The sequence below is a fragment of the Danaus plexippus genome (genome assembly GCF_018135715.1).
Source record: "Danaus plexippus chromosome 3 unlocalized genomic scaffold, MEX_DaPlex mxdp_25, whole genome shotgun sequence".
Classification (NCBI taxonomy): domain Eukaryota; kingdom Metazoa; phylum Arthropoda; class Insecta; order Lepidoptera; family Nymphalidae; genus Danaus; species Danaus plexippus.
In genome coordinates this window covers 2,967,889-2,988,526 of record NW_026869844.1, presented here as the reverse complement: position 1 = coordinate 2,988,526, position 20,638 = coordinate 2,967,889, and the positions used below count along the sequence as shown (strand labels likewise).

Sequence of the window (20,638 nt, the reverse complement as noted above, 5' to 3'; positions counted from 1 at the left end):
TCAGTTAAGAACCAACAAAATGTTTTTAAGGTTCAAGTACAAAGTAACGAGTCGAGCATACGTGCAAGTTTAAGGGTAGTGGAAATTCTTGCGAAGTCTGGCCGACCATTTACCGACAGCGAACTTATAAAACAATGTGCTTTAGTCATGGCTGAGGAGGTGTGCCCCGACCTAAAAAAAAAATTTGAAAATATAAGTCTTTCTGCAAGAACATGTACTCGCCGAACTGAAGATTTGGGCGATAATTTATGCCAGCAACTCCGGGAAAAAGCACAACAATTTGAATGGTTCTCTTTAGCTACCGATGAAAGTAATGATGTTACTGACACTGCCCAGTTTTTAATATTTGTTCGCGGAATCGATAAGAATTTTAATGTCTATGAGGAGCTTTTACAGTTATGTAGTTTGAAGGGCACGACTACCGGAGAAGATTTGTTTTGTAACTTAGAACAAGCGCTAATATCAATGCAATTACCATGGGAAAAATTGGTAAGTGTTACAACTGACGGAGGCAGAAACATGAGTGGACAAAATAAAGGTTTGGTAGGTAGAATTAAATCAAAACTGGCAGAGATAGGATGTGCCATCCCATTATTTTTCCATTGCATCATCCACCAAGAAGCGTTATGTTCCAAGGTCGTATCATGGAAAGAAGTAATGGACATCGTGGTATCGACTGTAAACTACATCAGAAAAAATGGATTGACTCATCGTCAATTTCAACAGTTTCTGTCAGATACGGAAGCAGATCATCGAGATGTTGTTTATTATTCTGAAGTACGATGGTTAAGTAGAGGCGCAGTGCTGAAAAGATTTTTTGATCTCAGAAAAGAAATCAATACTTTTATGAATGAAAAAGGCAAATCTATTCCAGAGCTGACAGATACTCAATGGTTGATAGACCTTGGATTTTTGACAGATGTCACTCATGAATTAAATACGCTAAATTTGAGGCTTCAAGGTAAAAAAAAACTAATTTCTGATATGCACACAGACGTAAAAGCATTTCAAATGAAAATTAAACTCTTTATAAAGCATATTGATGAAAAAAAGTTGGATCATTTTCCGAATTGTAAAGAGGCTGTTGAGGAAGCTAGAATTAATTTTCATTGGAACAGTGATAACATGAAGGAAATTTTAATTGAACTGCAAACTCAATTCCAGCAATCTGAAGGTGTTTGCGAATCCATTTTCATGTGATATTGAGGAAGTACCGAGTAATATACAAATGAACATGATTGATCTCCAATCTAATGATGTTCTTAAAAGCACTTTCTATGAACTCAATGATCTCATTAAGTTTTATGGTAGCTTGCCTTCTGATTTTGACGAATTGCAAAAGTTTACTAAGCAATTCATTACAATTTTTGGTAGCACCTATTTATGTGAACAAACTTTTTCAATTGTCAATTACAGAAAAAATAAATATGCATCACGTCTCACAGATGAGCATTTGAGAGCTATTCTACGAATTGCAACTACAAATATGACAGCCAACATACAAGAAATAGCCTCCCAAATACAACCTCAGACATCACACTGAAAGTATATTAGTAATTTTGTAAAATTAATTTCCATTTCAATTTTGTTATTTTCTAACTATAAACGTAATGTAATCACGTGTACGAATAAAATTCCGTATGTTTTAACAATTTGAATGGCGTTTTAATTTTTTTATGGGATTTGAATTAAATAGGTATATTCGGCTTCTGGGGTTTGTATCACTCGTGCGGCCCGCCTTTAGTTTATTTTGCCACCAAGTGGCCCTTGCCTGCCAAAAGGTTGCCGACCGCTGACTTAGACAAAAGAGATGACGTACTTACTTCGTCTTATTTTTTTTTTATGTGAAAGGTGGCAAACGAGCAGACGGCATGCTTGGTGGTCAGTAGCCACTGTCGCCCATGGACATCCGCAACATCCCTGTTGCGGATGCGTTGCCAACCTTGTTTATTTAGGAATAGGCGTGAGTGGGAAAAAGAAAATGTCAGGAAAAGGTGGGAATAGGGAAAGAGTAACCGGATCTCTCACTCATTGGACGAAACGCAGCAATGAAAGGCTACTTCACGCCGATCTTCTGTGTGATTGTGGTACTTCCCCGGTTGAGCCAGCCCATGTTCGATATGTAGTTACATAACTACAGCTAGACTCTACCACCTACAAATCTTAGTTCTTGCATACACAACATAGAACAATTTATCATTTGCAACATATTACTATACATATTTATTTTAAAGCCGGTTACATTAAAATTTGTTGTCTTTTCGAAACACAGATATCTTAGTTTGTCTTATATACATAATATTATTATATTTCTCACACAGTTGATACTAGGATCTCAGAAAGTGTTAAATATCCTAAAATTCAATAAGACTTCACAAGGTATCACTTACAAGAACATGCTCATGAAAAATACATAACTGGCAACTAATACATTCCTAAATAATATGCTGTTTTTCATTATCAATTGAATTTTTTAGCAGTCATAAAGCTTTTTAAAATGATAAGTAATTGACGAGGTATGAAGTGTGCGAAATGTTAACGATCAGTCTACAAGCATTTTACGATGAAAAGTCATAATTTGTATATGATCATCGGCTGTAGTTTGCTCACCCTCAGGTAATATAATATTTACGTGGTGTTACAAATTTCTAAAAAGAATTTCATAAGAATACTCGTCGGTTGCTCTAAATTCTTCGAGATATTCAGATCATTTTATATGGACGTATTATTATTAATGAATTCAGCTTACAGGCTTTGCTTGTCAGACGCGACCATATGAGTCACTCATAAAAAACTGCCGCATTGTAATAATAATGACATCTACATATTTCTCCGCAATTTTTTATTCAAACGTTATTGTTCCTTTTTCAGTTTTGAATTATTTTTAAAATAAAACTGTTATTTTTCGGATCAACTACGCGAATTTTATTATTTTAAAAACTACATAATCCCGACGTTTCGGTTACTTTTCAGCAACCTTGATCACGGGCCGACAAAATTTCAATGTCTATCAGTAGATCCTGTTATTTATCATCTACTGCCGTCGATTTCTTAATTTTTTGGAATACCGTAACATGTATTACACGTAGCGTGTACGCAGATACAATCTTAACGAGACAGATGGCAAAGGTTCCTAGTAGAGCCCAAAATGTAACATTTATTAATAAACTTTATTTCAGTAGGTATTTTAATATATTTTAAAAGAAAACGCAAAGATGGGTCCAAGCATTCGGTACACAATTTACTCCAAAGCAATTATTTACAAGTGTGAGCTAAACCACATACCAGACACTGGTACAAGCACTTATTAAACTCCAATCCACCAAAGCTAATTACAAAGACAAATACATCAAGGGATCAGTAAACGGGATTTAAAGTGTCGTTTGATTAAGATACATTGCTTTTGAAATGTGGTAATTGATTTTCAATCATCCTTAGGGAGCCGACTTCGATTTATATCTCATCTTTCAAAGTCTGTAATATATCAAAAGCTAAGCGTTGAACTGACAAGATGATGCAAATTTAATTGAGGATATATGATATTAACTGATCAAACTATCTGGATATCATTTAAGCTGTCTGCATTGAGAGTAAGAAAAACTGTTTTAATTTAATTCTGAATTTTTATATAATAATGGAATTCATTTACAGAAATTAATTTTACATACCTCTATTTAATATAACTCGTTCAAAAACTTGTTTGAACTTCAACATATTCGATTTTGATATCAAAGTCAGTTCAACGTTAATAGATGATATTGATTTATCAGGACCCTCGTAAGGAATATGAAATGAGCTATTTGTCATATTTCAGACATTCGGGGATTGGATTTCGGGTATTTGAGTCAACTTTTCCTCCATTTTCTTAGTCGTTAAATAAACGATGGCACCCATCCTTTAGTTTGAATTGTGTTTCGATAATGGACTAGAACAAAGTAGTTTCTGTTATAATACATATTATCGTAGTCAATTTCGTATTACTAAATGATTAAAAAAAATATTCAACTGACATCAAAGATACAATAATTATTATTAACAGTGAGTGAGAGATGTTAAAAGATTAATAGAAATAATAAACAAATTTTAAACAGACTATAAAGCGCAGTGTTACTTGTAAAGACTGTATTTATCTTTACATTATCTTAATTGACAAATTTAAAGTAAATTCCTTTTTTATATCATTCTATTGTTGAATGAATACGTGACTCAATAATTATACGTGAAAATGAAAACCTTTTGACTTATTTTGTACTCTTTGTAATTAAAACATTATTTTTTACTTTTTTGATTCATAAAGGTATTATCATAGATAGTGTTGTTCCTATAATGTCATGTAATTTATTTTCAATTTCTTACTCTCTTTTTCTGATGTTTAAATGAAAATTAAACCTAAAAAAAGAAAAATTAAATTCCCTCGTATTAGGAATGTTTATTTTTTTCACCAAAATCGGATATTTCACACGTTCATTAACAGTAAGAACCGAGTTACATCAAAAAAAGGTTTTTTTAAATAATAAATCAACAAAAACGAGCGCGGACTGAACGTTAGATCCGGTTTTTCTTTCCTGTTTGAAATTTTGAGCTAAGTACAAAAAATACGATTATAAATTCAAATATCTTTATTCATGTTGTAATTATTATTTATGTTACATCCCAACAATGATAAAGATCACGAAGAGGATAATTTTGTTGCCGGTATTTAAAATGCTAAATTTAAAATTCTTTGTACCTTTTAATAATGCGAGTACAATTTGATATTATAATTTCCGTGTCAAGGAAAAATTTTTTGAGCTTTCAGCTGGAAATCGAGCTCAAGAATCATGTAGAAGCTACTATCGTAGCTGCTTCACTATGTAGCTCAAAATTAACTTTAATTTAGTTTAAACTTTGACAATTTCAAACGAACACTTGACAGATTTGAATAATTAAGTTTTAATTTAATTTTAACTGCTCCTTTGTTCCAGGTCTAGTGATGGGCAGCTCAAGCAACAATGTAATTCTAATTACGAATATTCATAACATTTTGACGGAGATTGTATTGCAATGACTTTTGATTATGATATACATCGAGTCCAGTAAAGAAATGTGTTTGCAAAGGTGATATATGAATACAATGGCCATCCACAAACTGCCATTACATATTTGCAACTCCATAAAGCAGTACTGGTTAAAGATAAGTATTGTAAAAAAACTAGAAAAATCAAGTAAGACGAATGCAGTGAATCGAAAATGCAAACTGGAAACTCAGGAGAGATTTTCTTTAGTGATACTATTGGTGTTACTGTTAAGTGTAAATTCTAGTGGGAACAGTTTTAGTGGTGGTAGAAATTCTATGCTAAGAACTAGAATTATAGGTACGAGATACGGAAAATTACAAGGTGTTATACTACCAATGGATCAACATAAGTACTTAAAACCTGTGGAAGCTTATTTGGGTGTGCCATACGCTACACCACCTACAGGATCTAACAGGTAATCTTATATTTAACCTTTCTCTGTGTTAATTAACAGGATATTTTGTTGTACTTAAAACATATTTTTTTACTTGCAATATACATAATTTAAATTTAAATACCGATTCATGTACCATGTGTTTAAATATTACATTCCCCTATAGACTTATAAGATTAATACCAAAGTTTGGGTCCAGTCTCAATAGTTTGGAATAATTTATAAGTCAGGGTTTTGGAAATAAATAGTACCTGTGAATATTATAGATGTTTCTTTGTCGTACATTTTGTATTAAATTAATTTTTAGTAAAACTTTAATAATTTCAATAGATAGGTATAAAACCAATGAAAAATTTTAATATTTCCTTTTCTTGAGTATCCTAAAAAATCGTACGTCAATATTTCCTAAATTATCATAATTATTTCAAAGGTTCGCTCCGACACGAGCCCCAGCTCCATGGGATGAAGTGAGGACAGTTGACCAAATGGGACCAGTTTGTCCTCAACGTCTGCCAGACATCACAAATGAGACTATCACTTTGGAGAGGATGCCAAAAGGCAGGCTGGAGTATTTGAGGAGATTGCTGCCGAGACTAAAAAATCAAAGTGAAGATTGTCTTTATATGAATATTTACACTCCAGTTCAAGGTATTTTTACTAGATCTTTATATTTTTTATTACATAATATTCAAGTAAATCAGCCACAACATTAAATCTAATCTGTGGTATATTAAAAAATTAAACACAGGAGGCTTACCGGTCAGCAGTCGAGTGCGCATCACTCCAAGACCATTGGATAGAATTTATTTAAATTCTTTGAGTTTTATTTTTTATAAATTTTTCCCATATGATAAGTCTTAATTACATCTAAGACTTTCGTAAGTATTCATTTAAATAAAACCAATATTTTTCTGATTACTACGTGTATTTTATTATTTTAAAAAACTACATACTGAGACTGAGACATTCACATCTCGTCTGCCCGTCATCACGATTGCTGCAAAGTAACCGAAATGTCGGGAGTATGTAGTGTTTAAAATAATAAAAAACGCATAGTAATCCGAAAAATATTAGTAAACATTTTTAAATATTCCATATATCTTTTGTTTAGAAAAGAAACTTGGTATTTTTTTAACATGCATATAAATAGATCAAACGACGAGTTAAGTGTATGCTAGTTTCACTTATCCTACAAAATAAAATGACGCAACAAAATTGCGCCTTCTCTAATAAACGTTAAGTATATTTGACACTTCTGTATAAAAATAGGAAAAAACAAAATAATAAATCTTTTAAGATAAGTGACCACAATTAATGTTTTCGTTTTCAATTTTATGATTTTTTTTTGTAATTAATTAATGTTTTGGCTGAACGAAAGTGATTAAATTCAAAACGTTGTTTTAAATCTGACCAGATATTAATTATTCATCCTCATAATTTTACAAGTATTTTACCTTTAACATTTTAACTCGGTAGTATGAACTTGACTTGTACTTTTTATTTTGACTAATTCAAAGTGGGATTATATTCATACTTTACGTAACGCTGACTTGGTTTTAAGTATTTGAATGTCTGAATGTTATTACTTTTAATAAGTAACTGGAAGGCTTAAACAATACAACCAAACCAAATTCATGACATGGTCTCAATAGCCTCGTAAAGTTTTCTTAGTACAAAATATATGATAAAACAAAATCTTACACGTTTTCTCACATCGAGCGGTGAACTTTAACACAATGTGCTTGGTATCGCAAATACGCACAATTTCATCCAATACTTTCCCACAAACAGCATCCAACGCTATCTTTGAAATAGAAAATGTACGCATCGTTGATTTTATTTTTGAAAAGCAACTTAGATAAGCTGAAACGGTTTTGATTCCAACACAGCTGGACAGCTATATATGTAAGAAAGAAACTACATAATATGTAGTATTCCTGTAGGAAATGCGAGAAAAACTACCAAATATATATATTTATTTTTAATTTGTTTATTGTGACAATTATATCTTTGAATTCTTAACCAAAATCTGATTAAATTTTGACGCGGAAAGATTTTGGTATTAAAAATTATAGTATATTTAATTATAGCGCACGAAATTCAAATTTGGTCTACTTCATCGAATATCGAGGTGGCGAAAATTTCAATGGAAAGATATTTTTACTAGTACAGAATTTAATTAAACAAATACATACTTAAGTTTTATTAAATACAATGAAAAAAATTCGTTACAATGTCATATATAACGGTTTAAATTCGGTTAAAGACATTAAAATTCTTGAAAATTTATTTTTAAAAAAATTTATAATTTTAGTTTAAAAGTTTTTCTCAAATCCGATGAAGTTTGTGACATCATATTAAATTCTTTAGTATTCTTTTACCTTTTTTCATTGGAGTTAAATATTATATTAGGTTGATAAAAATTATTTCACAAATATGTACATGTATGTACATATATATATACATATGCGAGTATTCCGAGTTTCCTTTGTTGAAATACAATATTATTTCCAACAATCATAAATTACAAATAGCTTGCAATTTCGTTGATTGCTTGTCGTGGAAATATTTTATTCTGTGCAGTCTAGTGATATATTACAAAATTTTCTGTTTACTGGTAATTTTTACATAAGCTATAAATAACAGCGATGATATGTTAATATTGTAATACTTGCATGCATGCATGTTTATGATATAAGCAAGTTTAAAGTAAAATAGATTTATTTTTCCTTTCTACGGAACTAAAAAATATAAAATATGAAATAATGTGAGAAATTTATTAGTATTAAATTATGAATGACATTTATAATTCGTATGTCGTATCTTAATTTTTGTATGCTCTTTGAAGCTAAAATAATAGAATGAATGAAATCGATTTATAAGTAAAGCACTTCGCTAGCACATGAAAATGTATGCAGCAAAATTAGTAATTTAGCATATCAATGTTTATGTGATCGTGATCATAATTACAAACAGTTCGTTTAACCGACACTATCCAGATCAGAAAGCTAAATCATATAATTACGTCAAATCCAGTTCCAGTCAGTCGTTGGAATTTAATACAGTGATATGTGAGAGGAAACGTAAACTACGTCTAAAGCTAGACTCATCTGCATACAAATATAAACCGTCACATCAACGCGACCCATATTTCGTTGTGTATGGAGTGCTTTGTAGCCAACCAATTACGGAAGAGGTATCACCATTACATATGATTGTATCTTTTAGTTGTTTATTTTTATGCATATGTATATAAATTAATTATATAATTATGCACTGATTAACTGTATTGTGTCTAATTCAATTATGCGTATTTTAATAGGTATGACTGCTATTTAAAATTTTGAATAAATGGTGAATTTTTCGAAAAAGTTTTTATTTATTTTTAATTCAGAAATGTTCTCTCGTGTTGCAATTGTAAGAAAATAACTTTACATATTATTGCACGGGCTTGAATTAGGTCACGACCTGAAAAGAGATTACTCCAAAAATGTATGTTTTTAGTTGTTCAGATAAAAGTTGATTTATAAAAGTTTTAAAGTATTTATTTTATATTTTCTTTTATTTTTTACAATTCAAACTTTGTAGAATGGTGGTGACAATACCGACTTCTATACAGCTAATTTAATAGGTACAATGAAGAGTAGTATGCCCTAAATCAAACTATTAAATTAAAATATAATTAAATAACTTTATACTTTAACCTAAGCGTAATATCAATGATGTGTAAAAATTGTGTTTTATCCTTATGTACTAACTAAAACTGTATTTCTAAGCAACATACTCTTAGATAACGTGCCACTGAAGCGTGTTAACCCATTATTCATATTATATCAGCATGACCATTCCTAACCTTAATACTTAAACTTAATTTAAAAAATCTATCGATTTTCACAAAACTTTTCTGGAGCGATTCGACAAAATTCTCGTTAAATAAAGAACTTAAAAACAGTAATCACTTACGTGAAAGCTGGACGCTCATTGTACCTTTGCAGAGATCTAAACTATTGTAGCAAATATCTACTATTGTAAACTATGATTAAAATCTCACAAAGGCGGTCTCCGATAGTATATTGACATTAAAATTTAGTGCCGGTTGAATTCTTTTATTACGATATTTTAATCATCCACTGTTCGACAATGGTCGCTTTAATGAATACTTATTATATTATAGGTTTCCATTAAACATTCTTTGTTTATAATACCACCAGTACAGATTCAATTAGCTGATAGAAAGTATACTTAAATTATTTTATAATTAATATTTAAAACTAATCATCATTAAGTGTGAACGAACCAATGGGAATTAGAAATGTATTTTTTTTTAATCTAACACTAATCCTATATACCTATATCATATACATATAATATTCTTAACTACCATTTTAATCTGACTGAAAACAAATGTGCAGTCAACCAGCAAAACCTCTACCAACACCTTTTGTAAAACAAACGGTGTGTTATTGCGTATTAGAATGTTTAAATGCAAATATACAAATCTACTGATGTATTCGTTATTTGAACATATACTTTATGTACGCTATAGAATTTTATGTTTCAATGTTATGCTTGGAAATAAACAAAGTAGGGCAGGAGAACAATGCGTTGTGACGACAGAACAAATATTTGTTTTACATTACTGTTCTATTTAGGCTTCTTTTAACTTGATTTATTGTTAGGCATTTTGTCAGACATCATATAAATACATTATTCATTTAGATATTTCTGTTTCAAAACTATATCTTAAGCCGTACAACAGTATTGGTTGTAAATAGTGAAATTGTGTTATAACACCTTAAAAACGATAATATCTATCGAGTATAAACTGGTTAACATTTTCAAAGACATATATGGTTTATAAATTTTGTATTTGCTGTAAACCAGTAAAAATTTATCGACGTAACTCACGTCAGTGCATCGAAAAAAAAAATCATCTGTATATTTTTATTTTATGTCAATACAGCGCTTGATTTAGTGTACAGCTATTGCTTTTTATTTGAAAATATTGCTGAAAATACTATATAAAGTAAAATATGTACATATAGCATTAAAAACTCTATAGCAATTATTTATCTAATTAATATATATATACGAACGCATATGCGTTGTTCTATAAATTTCATTCTATATGAGGTCCTATAATATTATAAATAGTGTGAGGGTAAATATAACATTCATATTCAATAAGCAGACGTTTTTCATATTGTTGGAATGTTTCCAATAGTTTATCATGAATACTTTGACTCTTGTCATCCGAAACAGTAATAAACAAAGGTGGCTTTGAAGACTCGGGGCTGGCTTTTATCTGGGTCGTATTCGATTTAAACGCGTGATACTTTATCGGATCGAAGGTTTCTTATAGTTTGCACGGACAGTTTTCAATTGAAACCAGGTAACTTATTGAAAACGGTTCATATTCAAGGGCTTAGATTTAATATAAAATGATATAACATAAATTAACGCTAGTTATTATTTTTAAATTATTTTGTTTTGACTATGAAATTGTTTACTAAATGTTTTTTTAATGTATACATGTATGATAATAACTGTATCAAACTTGCTCTTTAATATGATAAACGAAATTCATTACTTATGTCTTTCGAAATATATGCAAGCAACACCTGTAAAATTATGTTTCTTAAAAAAAAATCCAATTATGAATCGTCAGTGTAACATATTTATAAATTTCATTCAGTTGGTCCAACACTCCAAGCCAAATACCCTGTGGTGATATTCATTCACGGGGAGTCGTTTGAGTGGAACTCCGGGAATGTCTACGATGGCGCCGTTCTCGCCAGTTATGCGGGGCTTGTGGTCATCACTATTAATTACCGACTAGGCATATTGGGTATGTTTTGTTTGAATATTGACAACATCATACTCAACTAATCAATTCAATCTACACATACGATATCTTAAGCGAAGCCTCATGTTTGTTTATAGATACCTATTTTAGAATTTTCCTTACACAAATGTATTACAGTGATACCATTCATAACTGTCTTGAAACATCTTGTGACTAACTGTTCGCATTACCATGTGTATGATTATGTCATATGCCTCCTTCAAAAACTGTTTACGCCTATTTTTTATACCGCAAAATAATGTTTGATCTTCCCATCAACGTTCTTAAAGCTCCTTTCCAGTTAATATGAATATTATAATCCATTCAAAATTTTAATACAATAGCGAGATCATTCAACTCCCTGTAGATATAACACTCTAAATGCACACGTACCTTAAAATATGGTGGAAATGAAATCATTAAAACTTACAGTGAATTCACGTCTAAACTAAAATAAACTTTACAAGAAAGTCATAAGGTACTGATTTGTATGAATATAAAAACATAAGTTGACATTGAAAGCGCTACAAGAAATGTTTAATTAAGCAGAGTGAAACGTGACGAAGCTATCGCACAAGAGCTATGCATAATTAGATTGAAGCTGAAGAAAATTAAAACAAAATTCTTTTATTGTTGTGATTCTATTAACAATATGTGGATTGTCTGTAATGGAAAAAATGTTTTGGAACAATAATATGGAATAGAGACGAAAATAGTCCAATATTCACATTGCCATATTTGCCAAATTTTCTTAAAGAGATTTGATATATAATTATGTAAACAAAATGAAATATATAAATTTCTTTCAATAAGATGCTTTTTAATTTTAAAATTAAAAACGACTGCTTTTGTGAAATAAATTAAAATAGAGCCTACATTTTCATACTGGTTAAAAATTCAACTGTGTATTATCAGGATTCCTTAATGCAAACCCTATACCACATTTGAAAGCGAGAGTAGCAAATTACGGACTGATGGATCAAATAGCGGCTTTACATTGGGTTCAACAGAATATCGCCCTATTTGGAGGTGATCCTGGAAATGTTACTATGTTGGGACACGGCTCAGGTGCTGCATGTATAAATTTTCTAATGATATCACCAACTGTTATGCCGGGTTAGTAAAATATTAGATAACTTTTAGGTAAAACTTAAAAAGAAAAACTTAATAAAATGATTAAATAAGAAGAGAAAATAATATATACGTTCTATATAAAATGTTTTAGGACTTTTCCATCGAGCAATCTTACTATCTGGGTCAGCTTTGAGTTCTTGGGCACTTGTAGAAGATCCTGTTAGTTATTCCGTCCAACTCGCTAAGCAATCTAATTGTACTCTTCCCGAAGATATCGTCAAGGACCACGAATTGATCGTAGACTGCCTCAGAGAAGTACCTTTACAAGAGTTAATGTCTGCTGAAATTAGCACGCCGAGTTATCTCACAGCATTCGGACCTTCAGTTGACGGAGTTGTTGTAAAAACTGATTACGCGAAAGAATTGCTAACTTTCTTCATTCCAAATGACCTACAAGGGTTCACTAGTGTGTCCGGTGTCAACAATGTGAAAATGGACAAAAGGAGTGGAGATAGGATTTTCGGGATAAGAGGCGGGCAAAATAAATATGATCTGTTATTCGGAGTAGTAACGAGCGAAGCCCTTTGGAAATTTTCGGCTCAAGATATACAAAATGGATTTGAAGGAGAGAGACGAGACAGAATAATAAGGTAAAAAGATGTTTTTACAACAAATGGGTATTCATATAATTTTAACAATACTATAAATATATATTTTTTTGTGAATTAAAATATGTTTTATCCGTTTAATAGTATTATTATTTCACAACGTTGGTTTTTTTTTCAGAACTTACGTTAGAAATGCTTACACATATCATCTAAGTGAAATATTCTTTACTATTGTCAATGAGTACACTGATTGGGAGAGAACGGTTCAGGTAACATTTTTTTTTCTTATTACATCAACAATAAATTGGACCAGACCAAAGATTGGCAATTTCTTTTCTGTCGCATTATTATTTTGATCAGTATTTCGGCCAGCCTTTACGTACTAATACACGTGATGCGAAAATAAACGAATATAGATTGCAAAACTTTTCCAAATGAAATAACAGTTGCTTAGTTGTATTTTTAAAATATACACATGTTTACTAACGAATTCTGTTCAATTTAAACATATAATATTGCCTACTACAGTGTGATACATTTTGGAAATTTGCTACTATCGAGTGTCAAAATACAAAAAAAGGAAAAAATTATATCAGCTGGTCCAAAACCTATAATCAATTTGAAAACACTATCACCATCCTAACGGATGATAAAAATTTTAGAAGCAAAGCGTAATAGCACCGTTGTCGCTATATTCTGGAATATAGCGACAACGGTGGTTGAAAATCTAGATATGGTTGGATTGATACGATTTCCATTTGAATTAGATTTTATATTGGAAACGGATGAAACTGCAAACAAAAGTCATTTGGCACCAATTTAGATTCCGAGCTTAGCCAGCTTATAGAAAATAACAGCAAAAACGCACAATATATTTATTTCAGTGAACTATGAATTTGTGTTATCTCCTTAATTATTTTGTCCCTTGCAAAGCTAAGTTTTCTATTTAATCTCTAAGGGCATTTAGACTAAGTCTTAGATTTCATGTAATCTGATTTTAATCAAAGCGAAACATGGTGCTTCCATAATAACCAAATCTTATTTGATAAATCTCTTTTAAGGAGACGGTCATATTAATTTTACTTGGATCCATAAAAAAATCTTACGTAAAATATGTCAGGTTATTATTAAATATAATCTTTTAAACAACTTTTCGAGTCCCATTAATTCAGGAAACGTTTGTCGGTAGCATCCAATCAATACTCGGGATGCGGCAGTGCTAGCGCTATCAGATGCCCAATATGTTGCTCCATTAGTTCAAACGGGAGATTTTCTGAGTGTTAGCAAAAGTTCTATCGGGTCTGGACCAAATACCTTCTTTTATGTATTCGATTATCAAACGAAGGACGGCGATTACCCGCAGGTACGTGTGAAATTGTTTTGGATTCTTTAGATTGCTGTCGATTTCTATCTTTAATATATTTGTTTTATATATTTCTTTTTCATACTTTATTTTGTATTGTATTCTAAAATATCATTTTTAAGTCTATTTAATTTATTCACATCTTAAACTTCCGATACGATCAGCATATTTTTTTATTTAATTTTTGGAAATATTTTGTAGCAGTTTTTACTTACTGCTGCATCATTGTTTGTTTGCAAACTATTAAGAATCACAAATTTACTGATTATAAAAGTGATTAGTATTTTTTTATTCCTAATAGTATTCCTAACATTGCTTTGTATGTACGTATATATATAAAAAAACTATTTTGTTAAGCTTAAAAAAGTGGAGCATATGTGAAACTGCTCTATTATTTATAATCCTTGAAAAAAAAAAAAAAGTTTGACCTGTTTTCTCCATTCGCAAATGTATTTTCATTATTCACCGGAACGTATATTGAAAGCATTCGTCATTTTAGTTTGAAATAGTTCAATGAATGTTACAATTTTCAAATCGATTTGGATGTCCGAAGACGCGGAAGAGTGATTGATGATCGAAACCGAGTTTTCTTGTTTTGTTTTACACATATAAGAAATTTCACGAACTTTACTCCATAATAATTACGTCACAATTTTAAATTAGTTTTCATACAAACGTACTATTTATAAAAAGAACAAATAAATTTCTTTTGAGAATTACAACTTGAAATGTTGTTAGTAATTTATAAATAGCGCTTTTGTGAAAATGTTTCTTGTAGCGTATGGGTTCTGTACATGGTGAGGAGCTGCCGTATTTATTTGGCGCGCCATTAGTAGAAGGACTTGGACACTTTCCCAAAAACTACACAAAATCGGAAGTGGCACTATCTGAAGCTTTCATTCTCTACATAGGTAACTTCGTCAGGACTGGGTACGTATAAAACATGCATAATTTAAAAAAGAATTATATCACTATATTAAATGTTTGAATAAAAATATTAGCAAAATATATTTTACGAAATCTATCTTTATAGAAGCCAACGTCATTAAGTTTTTTTAAGCAAATATAATTACATATATTTTTTCTGTTTTAAGTTCTTTTATTAAAATCTTTTGTTAAAGAACTGTCCAATAATAACAAAACAATGAAATATAAGCTAACAGTCAACTTCCCGTTTCGCTTCGATGGTAACAAAATGGTAAATTATTCTCCGGTCTGAACTTTGTTTGGTTCGTTGCCTTTGTAATAAAACAAAAGTATTTATATTGACTTGCTATCTGCGATTTTTTTATTGTAATATTGTTTACGAGAATTTAATGATTTCATTACTTTTAAATTGTTTCATTAAAATTAATCAGTTTTTTAATGATGTTGACTAAATAGGTGAATGAAATTGAACCGTGGGTCAGAAATACGCCAGGAAACTTTTTTTTTATATATTGCTCGGAAAAGGGACCATTCTAAAAATATAATCTAGATGTAATATAAAATTATTATCCTTATTATCAGTCTACCATACAGCCTGACCTCAATGTAGGGGTTGGCCGCGCTTAGACCAATATAATACCATTTGTGCCACCGGCGTTTATACACAACTGTTGCATTATGATAATTAATTTATCTTTTATAATTATTCCATTCCGATTCTCATGTTCACTTCTAAAATTTATAGTTTTGATTAAAATAAAGCTTTCATCAACAAAAAAAGGGTTGTATCCGAAAAATTTAGTTTCATTTAAATGTGTAGGAACACGTAAAAATATTAAATATTCTTTATAGTTTTGTTTTTCATCCACAGAAAGTTTTTAATCACCTAATTTAATCTGAAAGTCATCGCATAATTGTTTTTTCATAAAAGTTTACAAATTATTATTATAAATATGATTACTTTTTCAAATATCCTAAAAGATATTAAAACCGGAATATCTGCCTTTCATTGATTTTTTACTTTTATAAAGATATCGGTAGATAAAAGTCCTCGAGCAGAATATAAAGTGGACATGGACACAATGGACACTTAACTATATTGCTTAAGATAGCTGTGTTATCGAAATTATGATGAACTATTATTATACAATATTTTTTATCTACGAATTGTTTATTTTGTAATGTATAGTTTGTAATGGATCTTACAAATATAATTACTTTTAAGGAATCCCAATGAAGCCCAAAGACAGGAGGCTGTCCTACCGATATCAAGAGAAAGAAACAAATTTAAAAGCATTTTCTGGGATGAGTATGATACGTTGCATCAAAAATATTTAGAAATTGGTACTTTTTTACGATATTTAATTAAACTGTAGAGATTTATTTATATAAATTATTTAAATAATTAACCATTTCTCATTGTGTAATCATAAAATTTTATACATAATAACTGTAAATCAAACGTAATTACTAAATAACGTCAGTGGTGCTAAATTATGACTTTAATATTCAAGTATATAATTACATGAATAAGTATTTTTTATTTTAATCTCAGTTTACCAAAAGAAATTAAAGAGTGTAATTATTTCTTTATTGAATTGAATTTTATGAAAAGATATAACTCGACAATTATTTTTCAGGAATGAAGCCTCGTATGAAAAATCACTATCGTGCACACCAACTGTCTGTTTGGCTTCGTCTCATTCCTGAGATACATCGCGCTGGAATGAAAGACGTTGTCGCTAAACACAACCTCTTCCGTAACCACAATGATCCTGAACTATACGACGGACTGGTCCGACCCGATCCACTAACTCGCTACAACTATTACGACCCCACTCTTGAACTCTACAGACGTCCCAATCTTACATTATTAGATATACCATCCACAATAGAAACTTACGTTACCACATGCGTCAGTGTCATGTCGCCCCGACCCGACTCGCTTGTCACTCAAAGTCAGACCAACATATCGCATCCGCAAGACGTATCCAATTTAGAGGTTGCTGGTTACACTGCGTATTCCACAGCTTTGAGTGTCACTATCGCGATTGGCTGCTCCCTGTTAATTCTAAACGTTTTGATATTTGCTGGCGTTTATTATCAGCGTGATAAAACAAGATTGCAAGTAAAGGCATTGCAGCAGCAAAAGAGAAATCAGAATTCGACATTTGACAGTGTATCGTCGAAACACCCTCACTATTTCGTTGGACATTCACAAAGTTCCAGCACAATTGTGGACATCGATCATCAAGACAAGAATGCTATTATCTCTATGACAAACCGTGTTCACCACTTTACAAATCAAAACTGTCCGAACGTTTGTCACACTGGGATACAAATGTCCAATTTGGCTCAAAAATCCAGTCCGACGAATAGGGGACAATGTACGACGTTGCCAAGAAAAGTGGGTTTCAGTTATCAGAATCAAATTTGTAGCCCATCCAATTGTATGACTCTACCAAAAAATGCAACGTTCATGAGCAGTAGCAACTTGCCAGACGTACAAGCACAGACAGGGCAATCTCAAACATCAGGAAATGGCTCGGTCCCTTCCTCTTCACCACCTTCTCAACATTTCTCTCAAAAATCCCGAGTGCCGCAAGCCGCGATGTCCGAAATGAACGTATGAGAAATGGAGGATATTTACAATTATGTATAAAGTGATGGTAAAAAAATTTCTCTACTCACTGTACTGCATGGTTGTAAATATCGCAATGTGAAATTTTGTGTAAATAAACTGTTACGTGTAACTCGAACGATATTAACATTTTAAAGTTTATAGATATATAGTGATTTAAGTGACGTCATCTGAATGGAAAGTCCTGTGAATACGGCAGTTACCATTATGAATGGATGAAACAAAACATGGATAAATAATGTCACTATAAATTTAATCTGTAATAATTTTAATCGCTAATAACACATTAAAATACTTATTGTTCTGGCTCTAGTATAACGTCATTTAAAATGACGTCATTGTACATAGTTTAGGACCTAAAGACTGTATCATTGTAAAAGTAACTAATAAAATTTACGTGTCAAATTTCCTGTAATAACATCGGTTGAGGATTTCTTTCCAATTGAACCTGATCATTATTTATAATTGAAATGAAAATTCAGAATTTTATTATTGAAACACGAAGTAAATTATAAAATGTACATTATGAGTTGTAAAATGTCAAAATGCAATTAACGTTTGACGCTTTAATACTTAACGTGTATTGATTTGTTTAATTCTTTTAAATATTATGTCATATTAAAATTATTCTTGTGTGTATTCAAGTAATGGTTCATTAATTGTATCTTTCTTTAATACTTATATCTAACCGTTAATACGAATCTTATGACAAGTATGAGATAACGAGAGAAAGATGAATAAAATCATGACAATTTAAAATTATTTTATTTACCAGCAAACCCATTGAGAAATACCTATACATATCTCTTTTTTTTAACTCAAAAAATAAATTATGTTTGCCACATTATGAAGTCTACAAAACTTTATCATTTTACTATTTATTTATTCACGTTTTGCATACAGACTCTTAGCAACTCAAATAATCTACAAAAAGTTTTCTTATTTCAATTTTAAGAGTGATAAAAGTCGCTTGATTACTATTTGTTATAAAAAATTAAGATTACAAATTTTAAATTATTGACTTGAATATGATGTAAATAGCATTAGATAACATTTGTTTTAAACAAATATATATATTTTTTACAAAATCTTTGTATTGTTTCGAAGAAAGACAGAATATGTAATTCAAATACAATACAAAAAAGCTAGTGAAAAATTCATTCTCTTAGGTGCTTAGCTGTAAATGGATTGCTGTAAATAACACGCAAGTACAGGGGTAATACGAAGCACTTCAAATGCTTAACAGATTTTTTACTTAGTGATCTCGTTTACTAAATAAATAGGTTTTACAAAAAACTTTGTTACATCATTATTTTTTTTAAATTAATTATTCCAGTATAATTTTTAATAAAAACCATGTCAAATTTATGTATGAAAAAAAATGATTCTCCTCAATAGTAAAAGATTGTTGAAATTTAAAATACTCATGATGCAAGTATAATGTCCCACAAAATTTAAAGTGAAAAAATTGAAAGGATAAATGAATGTATTAGAGAGGGACTGCTTTTTCTGAATACACTGAAAATGTAGACTTAATTTTCGCCCCGGCAACATAAAGCCAGGATTTAATTTCACTAACAAAAAGAAAGTATTTGAGTCAAAAGCCGTTAATGATCTCGTCCTTTAAATCTAAGTGCTTTTAGAAACTATTTTCCTTATAAAGTGAACGCTGTTCTATTTTAGAGTAAATTACAATTGTCTGTTACAATCTTGTCATCTAACAATTGACATTCGAAGAAAAGAAACGTATTTTGTTTCCAGTTTTATTTGATAAAGAAAATACATAAATATAAATTCAATTTAAGGTCATTTAAAATATACTGTAATAAAAATAACGAAAATGAAACTTAATTTTACAATGACCGTAAAGAAGTAGAATTGAAATAAGCTCTAAAACAATGTAACAATCTAGTTAAATTACTATTTGATTTCTCTTAGTATTACAAGAAATAAATATGTATACGTAATTACTAGTAGATGAAAGGTTGTGTCGCATATTCTTAAACTAAGTCCCATGTGGTCGAAGCAATTCTGCTAAAGAGCTAGTTTACTTTTCGTCAAAGGAAAGCTGAATTAAAAAGGAAAATATATGTATTTGTTCGCTAAAGTTTTTCTTGGAGATGTCTTTATGAAACAAAATGGGGCTTCTTTTCAGCTTGAAGAAATGGAATTGTGTACATAAGATACATAAGAAATGTTTTAAAGTAGAACTCCTTTAAAACCAATATTATAATAAACTTTGATAATGTTCCTTCCTTAATAAAGTATGCGAGTTTTATCTATATTCTATTGTATTAACCTTGTTTTATAATACTTCAAGGTAAAACTTATATTCTTTATGGTAATTGACGATATAAATTTTAGCATTCAGATAAAAAAAAAAGGAAGGTCCGTAATCCTTGTTAGGTTCAGACAACAAAAATTAAGTAAACATTATGTTAATAACCAAATCGAGGCTTAATGAATTATATAATTTATAAGTATAACATAGATAAAACTTGAACTGACCCAAATTCAGACCCTTATACTAAGAGTGCTCTGAATGCACCGTGTGCACTTTACAAGGGTTGCAAATTGCATCGTAAACAAATTTTCAGTTATGTACCGTAGATTATGAATAAAAATGTCCAAATATAATAATTATCTATTTAAAATTAAATAAATCATCTTTTAATTTTAAATCTTAACTTGAGTCTTTATATCTATTGTCTATATAATATATAAAGGAA

At 30.4% G+C, this 20,638-nt stretch overlaps 1 protein-coding gene across 1 annotated transcript in view; it reads left to right on the top strand.

Annotated features, from left to right (window-relative positions):
- Positions 1–18,668, top strand: part of LOC116765347 (neuroligin-4, Y-linked-like) — a 35,769-nt gene extending 17,101 nt beyond the window's left edge. The window contains exons 2-11 of the mRNA XM_032654807.2: positions 4,965–5,472; positions 5,882–6,099; positions 11,147–11,299; positions 12,212–12,412; positions 12,522–13,020; positions 13,157–13,247; positions 14,168–14,341; positions 15,120–15,271; positions 16,494–16,612; positions 16,909–18,668. Of these exons, the coding sequence (XP_032510698.2) occupies positions 5,105–5,472; positions 5,882–6,099; positions 11,147–11,299; positions 12,212–12,412; positions 12,522–13,020; positions 13,157–13,247; positions 14,168–14,341; positions 15,120–15,271; positions 16,494–16,612; positions 16,909–17,900 (2,967 nt within the window). The 5' untranslated portion in view covers positions 4,965–5,104 and the 3' untranslated portion in view covers positions 17,901–18,668. The remainder of the gene's footprint in view (positions 1–4,964; positions 5,473–5,881; positions 6,100–11,146; positions 11,300–12,211; positions 12,413–12,521; positions 13,021–13,156; positions 13,248–14,167; positions 14,342–15,119; positions 15,272–16,493; positions 16,613–16,908) is intronic.
- The last annotated feature ends 1,970 nt before the right edge of the window (positions 18,669–20,638 follow it).